The sequence below is a fragment of the Erinaceus europaeus genome, chromosome 5 (genome assembly GCF_950295315.1).
Source record: "Erinaceus europaeus chromosome 5, mEriEur2.1, whole genome shotgun sequence".
Classification (NCBI taxonomy): Eukaryota; Metazoa; Chordata; class Mammalia; order Eulipotyphla; family Erinaceidae; genus Erinaceus; species Erinaceus europaeus.
Window position 1 is genome coordinate 33,969,325 of NC_080166.1, and position 17,115 is coordinate 33,986,439.

The window sequence follows — 17,115 nt, forward strand, 5'->3', positions numbered from 1 at the left end:
TAGAATACTGAAGAAACGTTGGATGCTAGCAGAAGTTGGTTCATGAGAATTAAGGAAATAAGCTGTCACTATAAATTAAGTACAAGAAGTCACAAGTGCTGACGTAGGATGTTATCCAGAAAATGCAAAAGAACTAATGAAGGTGACTTACACAAAGTAGATTTTCAAAGCAGGTGAAAATGGCCTCATGCTGAAGATGACAACGCCTTTCACAACTACAGAGAGGCCAATACATGGCTTCAAAGAACAGGCTGGTTCTCTCAGTGCTTAATGCAGTAAGTGACTTATAAGTTGAAGTAAATGATCATTACCTTAGGGTCTTTAGACCCTTAAGAATTGTGCTACTCTGTGCTCTATAAATGGAACAAAGCCTAGATGACAGGACAGAGAGAAATTAAGAGAGGAGAGGAAAACAGAAAAAAGGAAAGAAAGAAAGATACCTGCAGATCTGCTTCACCACTTGTGAAGAGAACCCCCTGCAGGTAGGGAGCTGGGGACTCAGCCAGGATCCTTGCTTTGCTTAATGCAGGTGTGCTACAACCTGGCCCCCTACTGATTGCTTTAAGGCCACTGTGGAGACCTATTGCTCAGAAAGACTCTGACAATTTACCTGATCTAAAAACTCTTATGAAGACCCACAAATCCAACAACCACTCTGGATCAAGAATCATCAACAAGAATCATTCATAAATCAAGAACTCATTTTGACTTTAAAGTCTGAACAAATATACTTTGCAAGGTTATAGCTGCCACAGTGATTCCTCTAATGGATCTGGACAAATTAAACAGAAATTCTGGAATGGATTCACTATTCTTTTTTTTTTTTTTTAACCTGAGTAAGACTAAACTCTGGCTTGGTGATATTGGGAATTGAACATAGCATTCTCTCAGACACAAAAGTCTTTCTGCACAATCAATATGCTATATTTTCCTAGTATGAATTCACTGTTCTAAATACCATCAGGACATTTGTGATTTGTGGGAGTTGGTCAAAATATCAACATTAGCAGGAGCTTAGAAAAAGCTGATTCTAAACCACATGGAAACTTTGAGGGATTCAAGATTTCAATGGAGGAAATAGCTGCAGATGTGGTAGGGAGAGCAAAAACCAGAGAATTAGAAGAGGAATCTGAAAATGTGACTGAATTGCCATTATCTTATAGTAAAACCTGAATGCATGAGGAGTTGTTGTCTGGATGAACAAAAGTGATTTCTTGAGATAAAAGTCTAATGGTAAAGATGCCAGAAACATTGTTGAAATTAAAGAGTTCAGAACATTTAATAATATGTTACAGTCCCAGGAATTTTGAAAGGATTGACTTCAATTTTGGAAGAAGTCCTACAAAGTCAGAGAGATAGCTTTGCCTGCACTGACCCAGGTGTGAGCTCCAGCACCACAAAGGAAGTGGAGGAAGTGTTAGTACTGTGCTGTCTCTTCCCTGTTATATCAAAACAAAACAGAACCAGTTAGGGAGATAGCATAATGGAATGCAAAAGGTCTTTCATGCCTGAGGAACCAAAGGTCCCACGTTCCATCCCCAGCACCACCACCACAAGCAAGAGCTGAGCAGTGCTCTGGAAAAAATCAAATAAAGTCAAATCAAAAAGCAACTGAGACGACAAAACCCATCAAATGAAACACAGGCATAACCCTAATACCCAACAAAAGACAACAAAACCCAACAAAACACAGGCATGACCCTAAAAAGAATCGATTCACTCAAGATTCAGATAATGGCTAGCATTTTTCTGCAGTAAAGAATTTTAGGGGCCAGGTGATGATGCACTTGGTTGAACACACAGGCTAACCATGCACAAGGATCTAAGTTCAAGCTCCCATTGCCCACCTGCAGAGGGTAAGGTTCATGAATGGTGAAGCAGTGCTGCAGGTGTGTGTCTCTCCCACTCCCTTCTCAATTTCTCTCTATTCGATCAGATATTAAGAATAAAATAAAGAAAAAAAAAAGAAATTTAAAACTAAGATATGCACAACTTTTAGACACACGCAGAGTTGTTGCATACTTAAGACTACAATGCAGTGATAACATAATTTTTTTTTGCCTCCAGGGTTATTGCTGGGGCTCAGTGGCTGCACTACAAATCCACTGCTCCTGGAGGCTATTTTCTTCCCCTTTTGTTGCCCTTATTGTTTTATTGTTGCTATTGCTCTTGCTGTTAGAACAGAGAGAAATGGAGAGAGGAGGGGAGGACAGAGAGAGGGAGAGAAAGATAGACACCTGCAGACCTGCTTCACTGTTTGTGAAGTGACCTCCCTGCAGGTGGGGAGCCCGGGGCTTGAACCGGGATCCTTGTGCTATGTACCATGTGCACTTAATCCACTGCGTTACTGCCCAACCCCCATAACATAATTCTTATATGCACTGAGTAACCAAAATTTTTGTGTAACCAGCTTTATTGCAATGTTCACTTCACAGAAGTGATATAGAACCAAACCCGTAATATCACCAACTTAACGATTATTAAATATACACCAGATATCAACTAAAAAGCTTTTGTGTTTTATTAATTTTTTTAGCTCAAGTATTGCTCAAATTTCAAGAAAACCAGAGAACTGGATAAAATGCCCATTGGAAATCAGACTAGGAAATTGCATACTTAATCTTTATCTCAAAGAATGTTATACAACGAGACTGTGTCTCAGAAAGACAAGGGACAGAAATGAGATTCAAATCTCAAGTCTGAGTGAGGCTTGGCTAGGGTGCTGGTTTGCTATGTGCATGACCCAAGTTGGAGCTGGGCTCCCACCACATTGAAGGTAACTTCAGTGCTGTGGTCTTTCATTCTGTCTGCCTCTTTACCTTCTGTCTCTAGATAAAAAACAAAAGAAAAAAAAAACAAAAAAACCCTCAAGTCTGACTAGTTCCAAACTCATTCCCTTTTCATAACACATACAGCAGTTTACAAAGACACAGTGAAATATACATACCCCACAAAAATTCCACAGAGAATCCGGCTCAATCTTCTCATTAAGATTACAAATATTCAATGCAGAAAATATCACTAATACCAAAAATCCCTTTGGAAAGAAATGTTCTTTCACACAATGTGAAGTCAAAAATCTCTGGTTCAATAGTGGAAGAGCTGGTACCATTATCAGCTGCATTTTTTTCTGTAGTGCTAGTAAGTTTCTATCACAACCTGTTCACCTGTTTGTTTTTCTACCTTCTCAGTTAATCTTTTTCTGCCTTTACAGTGTTATTATTCTTTCCTTCAAGATACAATATTATTTTTTTTAATTTTAATTTTTTTGAGAGAGATGCAGATAGAGACACAGACACCAGCGCACGGCTCAGCTCTAGCTTATGGTGGTGCAGGGGATTGAACCTGGGCCTTTGGAGCCTCAGGCATGAAAGACTCTTTTTTTAAAAAAAAAATATTTATTTTATTTATTTATTCCCTTTTGTTGCCCTTGTTGTTTTATTGTTGTAGTTATTATTGTTGTTGTCATCGTTGTTGGATAGGACAGAGAGAAATGGAGAGAGGAGGGGAAGACAGAGAGGAGGAGAGAAAGATAGACACCTGCAGACCTGCTTCACCGCCTGTGAAGCGACTCCCCTGCAGGTGGGGAGCCGGGGTTCGAACCGGGATCCTTATGCCGGTCCTTGTGCTTTGCGCCACCTGCGCTTAACCCGCTGTGCTACAGCCCGACTCCCCATGAGAGACTCTTTGCATAACCATTATGCCATCTCCCCCTGCCCATGATACTATATATATTTTTAATTCTTTATATTTAATTTATTTATTTTCCCTTTTGTTGCTCTTGTTGTAGTTATTGTTGTTGTTATTGATATCATCATTGTTGGATAGGACAGAGAGAAATGGAGAGAGGAGGGGAAGACAGAGATGGGAGAGAAAGATAAGACACCTGCAGACCTGCTTCACCGCATGTGAAGTGACTCCCCTAAAGGTGGGAGCTGGGGACTCAAACCAGGATCCTTATGCTGGTCCTTGAGCTTTGCACCATGTGCACTTAACCCACTGTGCTACTGCCTGACTCCCAAGATACAGTATTTTTAACATTCATTCATTCAAAAAAAAAAAAAAAAGCTCCCATAGACAGTGCACTATTTGGTCACGTACATGACCCAGTGTGAAACCATCCCTACCCTCTTGCCCCCAAACTGAAGGAAGCTTCAGTGCTGTGGACTCTTTCTGCTTCTCTATCTATATCTTTAAAAGTACTTTTGTGGCCGTGGAGGTGGCTCAGCTTATAGACAAGGTAGCGAAGTTGGAAGCATATTAAGTCCCAAATTCAAACCCTGGCATTGGATGTGCCAGAGTAATGCTCTGCTCTAGTTCTTTCTTTCTCTCATTAGTAAGTAAATAAACATCTTAAAAGATACACCTCTGAAGCAACTTATCCAACCAAGTTCTCTTTTCTGTCATGAAGCCACACGCTCACAAAGCTCAACATGCTCTGTTCTATGCAACCCAAGTTAACAATGCAACCCAAGTTAACATTCCAGAAACTTATGCATAAACATACAAATTAATTTTAAACTGAGAAAATCTTTCATTTCTCCACTCCCAAAGGGGAGGGGAAGCATATCAAGGTCAGAAAACTAAAAGATTAAATTTGTAAGAGTGAAGAAAGGCATAATAGACTTAGTAGACTTCAAAAAAATTTACCACTCTGCGGGGCCTGGGAGGTGGCATAGTGGACTTAAGAGTTCAATCACTGACATCACATGTGCCAGCATGATATTCTGGTTCTTTCTCCTCTCTTTCTCTCTTGTAAATAAATAAACCTTTTTTAAAAAATACACAAATTGTATCTAACAATGACAACATCAATAACAAGAACAATAAAAAACACAAGGGCAACAAAAGATAAAAATAAATTTTAAAAAATACACAATGCAGCAAGAAAAGCATACAGTAGCTACTATAGCACGTTAAGTAAATATTTTTACAAACAAAACACTTGATTAAGGACAAAAAAGTTGTTAGTAGGACTTACAAGATCTTAACAAACTACAGCTTTTAGTATGCCCTTATATTAGTAGAAACAAGCAAAAAAAAAAAAAGTTCAGATTTAAAATAAATGTAATCAGATGAGACCATGTGTTTTTAGGGTGGTATGGACATAGACAAAATACAACCAAATACCATGCATAGCTTCAACAAAAATAAATAAATAAATAAATTCAGAGGTAAGATTGCTCTGAGCAATGCTGTATGTGTCTCTTTCCCCATCTCTGTCTTTCATCCTATGAAAGAGAGAGACACAGACAGACAGATAGATAGGGAAAGAGAGAAAGGAAAAGGAAATATAAAACAGGCTGAGGGAAACTATGGAAATGTTCAGGCATGCAACGCTAGTGATAACCCTGGTAGTAAAATAAATAAATAAATAAACTAAAAAAAAAAAAAAAGAAAAAAAAAGCTGTGGCCCTGGAAGTGGTGCAGGTGGTAGAGCCTCTGACCAGAGAACAGAGTTCAATTCCTGGCAACACATAAACCAGATTGATGTTCTAGTTCTCTTTTTCACTAATAGATACATTAAATATATATATATATATATATTTATAAAAGGAAACACTGAGAAAACCATAGGATAAGAGGGGTTACAACTCCACACAATTCCCACCACCAGAACTCCACATCCCCTCCCCTCCCTTAATAGCTTTTCTATTCTTTAACCCTCTGGGAGTATGGACCCAAAGTCATTGTGGGATGCAGAAGGTTGAAGGTTTGGCTTCTGTAATTGCTTAGTAGATACATTTTAAAGTGCTAAGTACTCCTAGGTCTTCAAAGCTACACTGTAAGTATTTAGACAGAAAAAAGAAAAGAAAAAAAAGGATCTTCATGACTGCATTTTTGGCAGTCAAAATTTGGCATAATTGGGCCTGACTTCTTACCATTAAGAGATTCTGTGGGAGTCGGATGGTAGCGCACTAGGTTAAGCGCACGTGGTGCGAAATGCACGACCAACTCAAGGATCCTGGTTCAAGCCCCTGGCTCTCCACCTGCAGGGGAGTCACTTCACAGGCGGTGAAGCAGGTCTGCAGGTGTCTATCTTTCTCTCCCCCTCTGTCTTTTCCTCCTCTCTCCATTTCTCTCTGTCCTATGCAACAACGACATCACTAACAATAATAACTACAACAATAAAACAAGGGCAATAAAAGGGAAAATAAATATATATACATATAAAAAAAAAGAGATTCTGTGTACTTTATTCGTACTAGGCCCGAGGATCCTATTTTAACCAATTTTTCATTTGGTGCCAGGACACCAGGCCTGTGAAATTCTATTACTTGTAGGTGGGTTGTTTTTGTTTGTTTTTGCCTCCAGGGTTATTGCTGGGGCTCAGTGCCCACAGTATGAATCCACTGCTCCTGGCAGTCATTTCTTTCTCACTTGTATTGGGTAGGATAGAGAAACAGAGAGGAAGGGGAGATAGAAAGGGGGAAAGACAGACAGCTGCAGATCTGCTTCACTGTGAAGCTTCCCCCCTGCAGGTGGGGAGCCCGCTGGACTTTTTTCTTTTTAAAAGAGGGAGAGAAGTAACTCCATCTGTTAAGTACCCCTGGTGTTGTGCAAGGTGAGGGCCTTGAGGATGGTAAAGTTTGTGCTCTGTGGAGTGAGTTACCTCCTGGTCCTTTTAAAATTCATATATATATATATATATATATATATATATATATATATATATATAGTTTTTTTAATGAGTGAATGAGAGCAGAGCAAAGCACTGCTCAGCTCTGGCATATATGTTGGGGATTGAACCTTGGGTCTCTGGAATCAGAGACAAGCAAGTCTGATGCTCTGAAGCTTAACTATCTCCCTAGCACACGAAGAACATCTTAATTTTACTTATCTATGAAGATGTAGTGTTAAAGTGCCAGTCTTAGACCATTACAAGTCATTTAGCAATTTGGAGGATGCATGTGGGTGGTGCTCTGGTTTCTCTCTCATTTGAAACACTCTCATATGTAATAAATGAAATGAACATTTTAAAATTAGGTATAGAGAAGCCCAGAAAATGGCACAGTAGATAAAAGCACTGGATTCTCACGAGGCTGAAGGTTCAATCCTTGGCACTGTATGTGACAGACTGATACTCTGGTTCTCTCCCTACCATGTTCTCACTCTCATTAATGAACAATTTTTTTTAAAGTTAGGTATAGGAACACTGTAAGTTTCTATAGTGGCATAAAATATAAGCAAATAACCTACTAAACATTAAATATCTTTGATGTGGCAGTCCCTCCCTTCCTTTCTCTCTATAAATTCCCATTTAAAAAAAAAAACACACTTTTTGACAGTGTCACAAAGAACACATTCACTACATTTTCAGCGAGTAGACAGTTAATAATCTAACTAATCTATCACCCTGCCCATAGCAACAGGAAAATACTTGTAAGAGCAGTGAAAATTGTAATGTTTAAATACAGCCTTGTCTAGAACACAGAGTACTTTGTAGCAGTAGATTTAGGGCACAGATGAAGATTAGCTATCTCTTGTTTCTAGAAAAAGGCTTGGTATTTTTCCACCTTTCCCCACCAAAATTATGTGTCCTAAAAGGCTTTTTATCAAACTAGTTGAGATACTGTTGTTTAATTACTATTACTTGTAAGCAAATAATTTCTTAATGTTTCAAAAGCCTCACGATTATGCCCCAATAATTCGTTATTTTAAGCTGATTTTCGTCCAATAAGGTTCTCAAGATAAGAGATGTTTGTAAAAACTGCCAAACATTTAAAGCATTCAGGAAAAACATCAACCTCATCAACAAAACACAGCTGTATGAATTGTAACATCTTTAAACCAATGGGGTCATATTTTAGCTGGCAGTTATTTTTAGTGATGATAAAATGTTACCCTACTATAAATGGCATGTTAGAATTCCATGAAACATGGCTTCTCAGAGTCACCTTCTAATTCCTGCAAACTAACCTAACACCTCACTTTTCAGATGAGGGAAATAAAGACCCAAATAAGTGATGCTCTGAAAGCCAGAAATCAATAGTAAGAAAGGCTAGAACTGAGGTTCTAGTTCTCAACGATGCTTTTTCCCCCCATTATACAACCCACTGCCTGAAAAGAACAGAGCTGGATAGGAAAACAAAACAAAACAAACAAACAAAAAAAGACCAGTATCTTAACCAAGAGCTGATACGCACACACAATCTGTCGTCTAGAGAGCTTAGTTCTGGAGCCTGTGCTTTTACAGCCCATTTCTGGCAGCTGAAAGCGAGCGCCAGGCGGGTTCAATCCCCGGGTACCACCTTCTTTCAGTCTGAGCCGAGCACTGCTCGGCTCTCCGGAAACCAAATCCCTCAAATATTTAAACCATAAATGCAGAAGAATACGACGACAGACAGAAATCTAGTGTGTGTCGCCCCCTCCCCCTCCCCGCCCCCACGAGAACGCCCCGCAGGCAGCGATTTCTCATGGCGCATATTCAGATAACGCAATACCAGCTCATTTAACTCTCCCCTGCCCGGGCAGGAGGAAAAAACCCACCACACCAGCGTGGGGGATTCGTGGCCTCCACGCAAAATTAAGACATAAAATTAAAAAAAAAAAAAAAAAAAAAAAAACAGCTAAGAGAACAAGGCAGGTGGGACTCTATTTATCAGCCACGGTAAACTTCGCACGTCTTTCCCAGCCTGCCAACGGCACAATTCACAGGTGGTTGGGTCTGTTTACATCTCTCCTTGGGGGTGGGGGGAGAGAAAATAAAAGAAAGGAAAAAAAAAAAAAATCCAGGAACTCACGATAGCAAGACACTAGCCATGCAGTGCGCGGCGAGGGTGGCGGCCGGGTGGGGGTGGGGATCCCCGGACGCAGGAGGGACCTGCGAGCACCACACGTATGCGGGGCTCGGGGCCAGGGGCGCCCCAGAGCTCGGGAGGTGCCACAGGGCCCCGCAACGCGACAGCCCTCCCCCGTCACCCCCCAGCCCCGAGAGGGAGGAGGAGGGGGGGACCCGCCTCCCCGGCACCCGCGTCTGGACCTCCCACCCTCCGGGGCACGGCGGGGGCGGCGACTGGGCCCGGAGGCCGCGGGAGGCCATTTTAGTTGCGGGCGGCCCTCCAAGTCCCCAAAGCCCGGCCGCCCCGAGCTCCCGCCCCCTCGAGGGCCGCTCCCCGCCGCCGCCGGGCTGAGAGGCTGCGGGGGCCCGGCCGCCGGGCCTGGGAGCGGCACGGGGGCTTCGCGGCGCCAGGATCGGGACCGGGGGCCGACGGGGGCCGGGGCGGGGAGCCGTTACCTATACTGGGCCGCAGCCGCCGCCGCCGCCGCCCCGCTGTGGGTGAATCCAAAGTAGTTGCCGGTCGCCATTTTGGCATCTTCCCCCAGCCGGCTGGGCACTGCGGCGGGCACGGAGAGTCGGTCCCATGGCGGGAGGAGCGGCGCCGAGGGGCCGGGACACCGCGGGAGGGGCAACGGGGAGAGAAAGAGAGAGAGAGAGAGAGGCGCCGTGAGAAGCCGCCCTCCCCGGGCCGGGCCGCGGCCGCGCCGCCTCCCCCGCCCGCCCGCCTCGCACTCCCTCACTCACTCGCACGCCCGGGTGGCGGCCGCCGCCTCCTCCCGGGAGCCAGCCCCAACCCCCCGCGCCACCCCGCCGCCCCGAGCCCGGGCCGGGGCCGCCCGGGGGGAACTCGGCCGGCCAGATTATACTCACCATAGGTGAAAGAGACTACCGGGCATATGGGAATCATGGGCTCGGGCTGCTGCTGCTGAACTCTGAACTCTCACCCGCTGCCTCCCTCCTTTGCCCCACTCCTCCTCAGCGGAGAACAGACCGCCGCCTCCGGCCGCGCTGCGCAGGCGCCTGCCGCGCGCTGCACCCTGGGAGCTGTAGTCGCCGCCGCCGGGGCGACTCCCGTGGCGCGTGCTGGGGTCTCCGCCCGGGCCGAGAGGGAGGGACGGCGCGCGGGGCCAGGCCGGCCGGCCTCTCCCGCGGTGCTGGAGACGGCGCCAGGCGCCTCAGGCCTCGGAGGAGCGTGCCCGCGGCGTCCGGAAACCGGGAGGCCGTCGCCCGAGAGAGTGACGTCTGTCAGCCCCCCTCATCTCACTTTTCACTCCGATCTGGCAGTTTTCACGTTGGCGTTCTGCCTCGCGGCCCTAGACTCCCCATCACTTTTTCCTAATCCGAGCTGGACGCAGTGGGGGTCTTCCTCCTTCCCCGCCTGACCGTGGCTCGCCCTTAGCCTCCGGGGCGGCTACGCGCAGATGGAGGGAATGAGAAAAGGGAGGACAAGTGTGCCGTTCGGCTTGCACTGCAGCGCAGCCCCTCCCCCGAGCACACCTTCGCACTCACCGCAGCCTGCACCCACTCCCTGAGTCATTCCGCGTCTGCCAGGCCCCCTCCACGCCGGTGTCACGCACTGCGCGAAACCGTGAACATGGAGGAGGGGGCGAGCGCGGGCTCCCTGTTCACAGACTTGACGTGATGAGAGTGGAAGGGAGGCAGAGGGAGGGCGCCTGACATTTGCTAAATTAAAAGGCAGGGCTGTGGATGGGCCCAGCTGTAGTGAGCAGGCCAGCGAGGAGATCGCTGAGGTGCTGTTTCACTTAGGGTGTGGCCGGGGCGCCCGCGGAGCCCAGCCCGGCAGGTGCAAGGCTCCAGCCAGAGGCCCGAGGGCGGCAAGGAAGGCGGACTGGGTGGGGCCGAGCCAGCGGAGAAGCGATCTGGCACCGGGACTGGGTATTTATGGGCAAGAACAGAGCCATACTCTCCCCCCATGGGAGTAGTGTCAGCTTGCCTGACTGCCTCCTTTCTTTCTCTCCTTTCTTTCCTTCCTTCTTCTGTTTTTTTTTTAAATCTTTACTTATTTGATAGAGACAGCTAGGAATTGAGAGGAAGGGGGATATAGAGAAAGGAGGAGACAGAGAGACTCCTGCAACACTGCTTCACCACTTGTGAAGCTTTCCTCCTACAGGTGGGGACCGGGGGCTCGAACCCGGGTTCTTTCGCACAATAACATGGGCACTCAACCAGGTGCGCCACCACCTGGTCCTTTATCTCTCTCTCTCCTTTCCTTTCTTTCATTCTTTCTGATGTATTTTATTTAATACATTGGAGAGTTTCACATGAGACAGAGTAGCCAGAGCACCACTCAGCAGTACCAACCACGCAGATTCCTGGGTTCCAAAAACAAGAAAGATATTCAAAGGATGAGTCAGAGCTCATTTATGAAGCTTAAGCCTTTTGTTCACCTTCTATGCCAGAACAGAAACAATACCTCGATTAGTATTTGTGTCACTTCTGCTCCTCCACACCTCAAAAAAAAAAAAACCTACAGATTCTAAGAACCTGTTTGATTTACTCTCTGTTTCCATTGAGCAGGAGGAGGGAGGGAGAGGGAGAGGGAGAGGGAGAGGGAGAGGGAGAGGGAGAGGGAGAGGGAGGGAGAGGGAGAGAAATGGAAAGTAGAACACTTGGGGGAAAATCAATGCCATCATTTTCAAGAATACTGATGTTTTCCCAGGCAATAGCTATTTCTCCCAGTTTGTCAGGGAGAAAAGTCCCTCCTATACATTAGTTATTAAGAACTACATCTTATTTGATTTGAATTGAGAGCAGCATGCAGAAAAGTGGGCCCAACCCTAAGGTTCCAGGACTGGGGGAAATATAGGCTCTATAGTGGAAATGTGAGGTTCCTGTTGTCTTAGGGTTCAAGAAGACAATGGATAGTTACTGTTATCATCACATTATTTGGTGATAGGGTTAACTTTGGAAAGTCCCTTTGATAGGGTTTGGGGTATGGTACCCAGCATCTTGTATATAGCTGTGTTGTCCGTTGCTTCTGTTCTCCCTGGTCTAGGCTTTTGTACTGCAGCGTGGCTTCCTCAGAGCCCCACCCTACTAGAGAAAGAGAGAGGCAGACTGGGAGTATGGATCAACCAGTCAACCCCCATCTTCAGTGGGGAAGCAATTACAGAAGCCAGACCTTCCACCCTTTGCAACCCACAACTACCCTGGATCCATGCTCCCAGAAGGATAGAGAGTGGGAAGGCTATCAGGGGAGGGGGTGGGATGTGGAGATTGGGTTATGGGAATTGTGCGGAATTGTACCCTCTTATTCTATGGTTTTGTTAATGCCTCCTTTCTTAAGTAAAAAAAAAAAAAAAAGAACTACATCTTTTTTTTCCTCCAGGGTTATTGCTGGGCTCGGTGCCTACACCATGAATCCACCGCTCCTGGAGGCCATTTTTCCCCTTTTTGTTGCCCTAGTTGTTGCAGCCTCGTTGCGGTAAGAACTACATCTTAATGATGATTTAAGATACTTAAACTTGAGTTACTAGAGCTCCATTTAAACATAATTGTTTGCTTATTTATTGGATTGAGAGAGAAATCTGGAGGGAAGGGGAAAGTAGAGAAGGGAGGAAGGGAGAGAGTGAGAGAGAGAGCGCGCGAGAGAGAGAGACCTGTAACACTGCTTCACTAGTTATGAAGCTCCCTCCTGCACTTGAACTTGAGCATGGTAATATGTATATTCTACTGATGTGCCACCACTTGGGCTAAGAACTGCATTTTAAAGGTAATTTGCTCTAAGCTTTATAGAACAGTGAAACCTTCAAGGCACTGATTATGATTGCTTTGAAAAACTTGGACTGGTAGTTATTAGGTTATTTAAATAAAATGGGTGAAGAAAATACAGGGGTTAACCACCTCTCTGCAATTCATTTTTTAGGCCAATTTTTGTGCTTGGTTGTTTAGCAGGTGTCTAGACAGTGTGAGAAGGTGCTGGCATACTGGTGAGCAAGCAGGTAACTGGAAAGAGGGTGCGTGCCTCTTCCGTAACTGTCCTAGAGATCAGTGTAAGTGTGGCATAGTGAACATTGTTGATGATGACACTTTCCTTAAAGAGGGAACCTGGGAGTTGGGCTGTAGCGCAGTGGGTTAAGCGCACATGGTGCAAATCACAAGGGTCAGAGTAAGGATCCTGGTTCAAGCCCCCAGCTCCCCACCTGCAGGGGAGTCACTTCACAGGCAGTGAAGCAGGTCTGCAGGTGTCTTTCTCTCCCTTTCTCTGACTTACCCTCCTCGCTCCATTTCTCTCTGTCCTATCCAACAACGGCTACATCAATAACAACAACAATAATAACTAGAACAATAAAAAACAAGGGCAACAAAAGGGAATAAATAAATATTATAAAAAAATAAAGAGGGAACCTGATGGTCCTGGAGGTAGTACAGTGTTGGGTTCTCATGCGTGAGGTCCCAAGTTCAATCCCTGGCATCATAGATACCAGACAGAAGCTCTGGTCATTTCTTTTTCAGAAATGAGTAATTTTTAATTTTTACTTTTTAATCAGAACACTACTCATCTCTGGCTTATGGTGTGCTGGGGATTGAACCTAGGACTTTGGAGCCTCAGGCATGAAAGTCTTTTACATCACCATCATACTGTCTCCCCTGCCCTATAAATAATTTCATAAAAAGAGGGTATCTGTGAGGAAAGGCCTTAACTTATCCCAGACTCAAGCTTATTTAAGGAAGTTTTGGGAGAGACTTCAAATCAAGAAGACTTGAGGGACTGAGAGATGTCTCAGTGGTGAACGACTAAAGCTCACTATCTCAGGCACTACAAGGGAGCACCACACACAGCACCACAGGAACACTGTATGGTGGAGTGGTGTTTGAGTGTCTCTCCCTTTCTCTTTCACCCTGACTTTTCATCTCTTTCTCAAAAATACAGCATAAAAATTGGGCTAAGAAAGGGACTCAGTGATATCATGCATGTGACAGGAGTTTCACACCCCAGCACTGGAAGAAAAAAAGAGAAATGAAAAAGAAAGAAAGAGAGGAAAAAAGGAAGGAGGGAAGGGAGAAAGAGAGGCCTGGGTGGCTCACCTGGTGGTGTGAACATGTTACCATGCAAAGGTCCTGGGACCAAGCCTTTGGTCCCCACCTGTAGGGGAAAGCATCACAGTGTCTCTCTTCTCTCCCTTTCTCTCCTTCTCTAGCTTTCTCAGTCTTTCAACCACTATCAAAAATGAAGGGAAAAAAGTCACCAGGAATAGCAGAGCCACTCTGGTGGCAGAAGAAAGAAAGAAAGAAAGAAAGATAATATACTATACTTCTGTAATCTCATAAACCATTATTAAGTCACTAATATAAATTTAAAAAAAATTTTATTTATAAAAAGGAAACATTGACAAAACCATAGGATAAGAGGGGTATAACTTCACACAATTCCCACCACCAGACCTCTGTATCCCATCCCCTCCCCTGATAGCTTTCCTATTCTTTAACGCTCTGGGAGTATGGACCCAAGATCATTGTGGGATGCAGAAGGTTGAAGGTCTGGCTTCTGTAATTGCTCGCTGACTGGTCGATCCATACTCCTAGCCTGTCTCTCTCTTTCCCTAGTAGGGTGGGGCTCTGGGGAATCGGAGCTCCAGGACACATTGGTGGGGTTGTCTGTCCAGGGAAGTCTGGTCACATCCTGCTAGCATCTGGGAACCTGGTGGTTGAAAAGAGACTTAACATACAAAGCTAAACAAATTGTTGAACAATCATGGACCTAAAGGCTGGAATAGTGCAGATGAAGTGTTGGGGGGGGTCCTCCATTTTGTAGATAGCAGGCATATTTTAGTTATATTTCAAAGGGCCTGTAACTATACTAGTGTTTTTTTTTTTTTTTGCCTGAGCCTGAAATCTGATATGCAGGTGGATCCAAGTTATTGTTTGGGGAGATGATGTCATGGATGGGAAAGGAATGGGAAAGGGGTATAAATATTTTTACTGTAAACCCCATCTATTTGATGTGATCTGGGGCCCATAATTAGTTTAGGAGCCTGTGTGACCTCTGCATCCTTCTAGATCTGAGCTCACATTCTGTGGTCATGAGTAGGAACATTCCAGGCTGCCCCAATATCAACCCATCTTCCTCAGGTATAGCATAGAGTATGTTGTCCATCCTCCCTTCGGAGGATGGAACATTCTCTACCATTGTTGATCCAAGTTGAGGGCAAGTTCCTATGCAGGCCCACAAAGGGGTCTATTTTGTTGTTCCTGATAGAAATGACTGCTAACAGTGAAGAGAGGAATTTATTCGAGGTCTAGGCCCATCAAGTCTGTTTGGGAATCTCAGGACTCCCCATTAGGGGCCCAGCTGGTGGAATGGCCTGATAGTGACTAAAGAGTCATTGTTAAAGTATGCCAGTCTCTTGCCCTTATTCAGCTTTTGCAGTCCTTGCTTTGATAAGATTAGCTTTGGAATGAGTGAGAGAACTGTAATAGGAAGTAGGTGAGGAGGATATGTAAGTCTAAGTGGACACTATTTTATTATGAACTTGATACTGACTCACTACAGACTATTGTGTATTTTTGCTTTCAGACTACTGTAAATTTTAAAAAAGAACAAAAAAAAAAGTAAGAAAACAAAAAGCTTGGAGACCAGGCAATGATGCACCCAGTTGAGTGCACGTGTTACAATGAAAAATGACCCAAGTTTAAGCCACCAGTCCCCACCTGCAGCAAGGAAGCTTCCAGAGTGGTGAAACAGTGCTGCAGATGTGTCTCTTTCCCCATCTCCCTCTTCCCTCTTGATTTCTCAGTCTGTATCCAAAATAAGTAAATATTTTTGAAAAAAGAAGGAAAAAACATATGATGACTTACCTGGTAGAGAACACACTTCCCCATCATTCAGGACTGAGGTTTTATCCCCCAGTTACCACATGAGGGTATCTGGAGGAGGAAGCTTCACAATTGGTGGAGCAGTGATGCAGTATCTCTCCTTCTCACTCTGTTTCTCTGTGTATGACTGTCTGCCTGCCCCTCCTCCCTCTGCCTGGAGTGGTAGAGTTGTGCTGGTACATTGATAAACCTGGTGGAAAAAAGAATCTAGAAGGTGGCAAAAGTGCTGAATTTAACAGTTTGATGTCCCAAGATTGAGCCCTGGTATCACACGTACTAGACTGATAGTCTGGTTCTTTTAAAATTTTTTTCATAAATACATAAATAAGTCTTTAAAAAAAAGGAGAAATAGGAAATGATGTAGACTTGGACTGAAGATTTAGTAGTGGAAACACTAGGACAGTTATTTAACCTTCCAGAACCCATAGCTTCTGATACAGTACCATCTCCCTCAGGACTGTGGTGGGGATGCACCAAAGCAATGGCCTCTGGGGGTGGAGGACAAGGGAGGGGATAGAGTAAGCCTTGGTGTCCTGGTGCATAATGGTGGAAAAGGATCTAGATTGGGAGTGGTGTTTGAGGGTTGAGAATGTTTAACAGATGCTGGGCTAGCGTTGCAGGCAGGAGAGAGGATCCAGGAACTCATGGCAGCATGGTAATACAATTCTATATTCACATGGGAGCACCCTAGCGTCTGGTGTGTACACAGCGGTTAAGCCACGTGGCTCCAAACTGCAATGGCAGCCTCCTGCTCTGCACACAAGCCCTTCTCCAGGTTGGGATGTAGGAGAGAAAAGAGAAGAAGGGAAGAGAGCAAAACCAAGAACAGAAGTAGGTTTTATGTGACAAAACCGGAAGAGGCAAGTCAGAAACAGAAATGGCTAGAAAAGGGGGTGGAGAGAGGCAAAAGGCATGCTGGGAAGGTGGAAGCATCCTTAGCAACTGTTGTGATGGTTTTAACTGGTGGGATTAATTAACACCCTGCAGGCAGGGTGGGTCTTGAGGTAGAAAGAAGATAGATCAGGCAAAACAATAATCATGTAAATAGGCCATAGTGTCAGCAATGGAGGATGGAGCAGGGGGGCTGCCCAACAAACAGAAACCTACTATAAATGCTAAAATGGAACTGTAATCCATTAACACCCCCAAGAAAGATTTTTAAAATGAGGTAACCTTTTCATAAAACAACACCAAACATGGAGCATGTCTGTAAAAAGAATTAAGCTGGTTGATTTCAAATGCTATTAGAAACTTCCTCCTCCTGCAAGTGAATGCTATGTACAGGTCATTCACTGAAACTAAAATGTATTGAGGAATACCAAAGGAGACCACCTGGGACCACAAGACAGGACTAGAACGACTTCAGGAACTCATCAAATTACTGGTGAGTGCAAACAAGTGTGGATTGGGGACAGAGAGGGGCCTAGGCAGAGATTAAGCTGCTGGTAACAGTCCGCAGTCTACCAGTTGAGACACTAACTCCAGTCTGTTTCACC

At 44.8% G+C, this 17,115-nt stretch overlaps 1 protein-coding gene across 5 annotated transcripts in view; it reads right to left on the minus strand.

Moving 5' to 3' along the window:
- Positions 1 to 10,246, minus strand: part of ZFR (zinc finger RNA binding protein) — a 79,136-nt gene extending 68,890 nt beyond the window's left edge. For 2 of the 5 annotated variants that reach the window (XM_060191204.1, XM_060191203.1), the window contains exon 1: positions 8,745 to 9,230. In XM_060191204.1, the coding sequence (XP_060047187.1) occupies positions 8,745 to 9,043 (299 nt within the window). In that variant the 5' untranslated portion in view covers positions 9,044 to 9,230. The other 3 variants (XM_060191205.1, XM_060191206.1, XM_060191207.1) reach the window with 3 other exon arrangements.
- Positions 10,247 to 17,115: the final 6,869 nt, after the last annotated feature.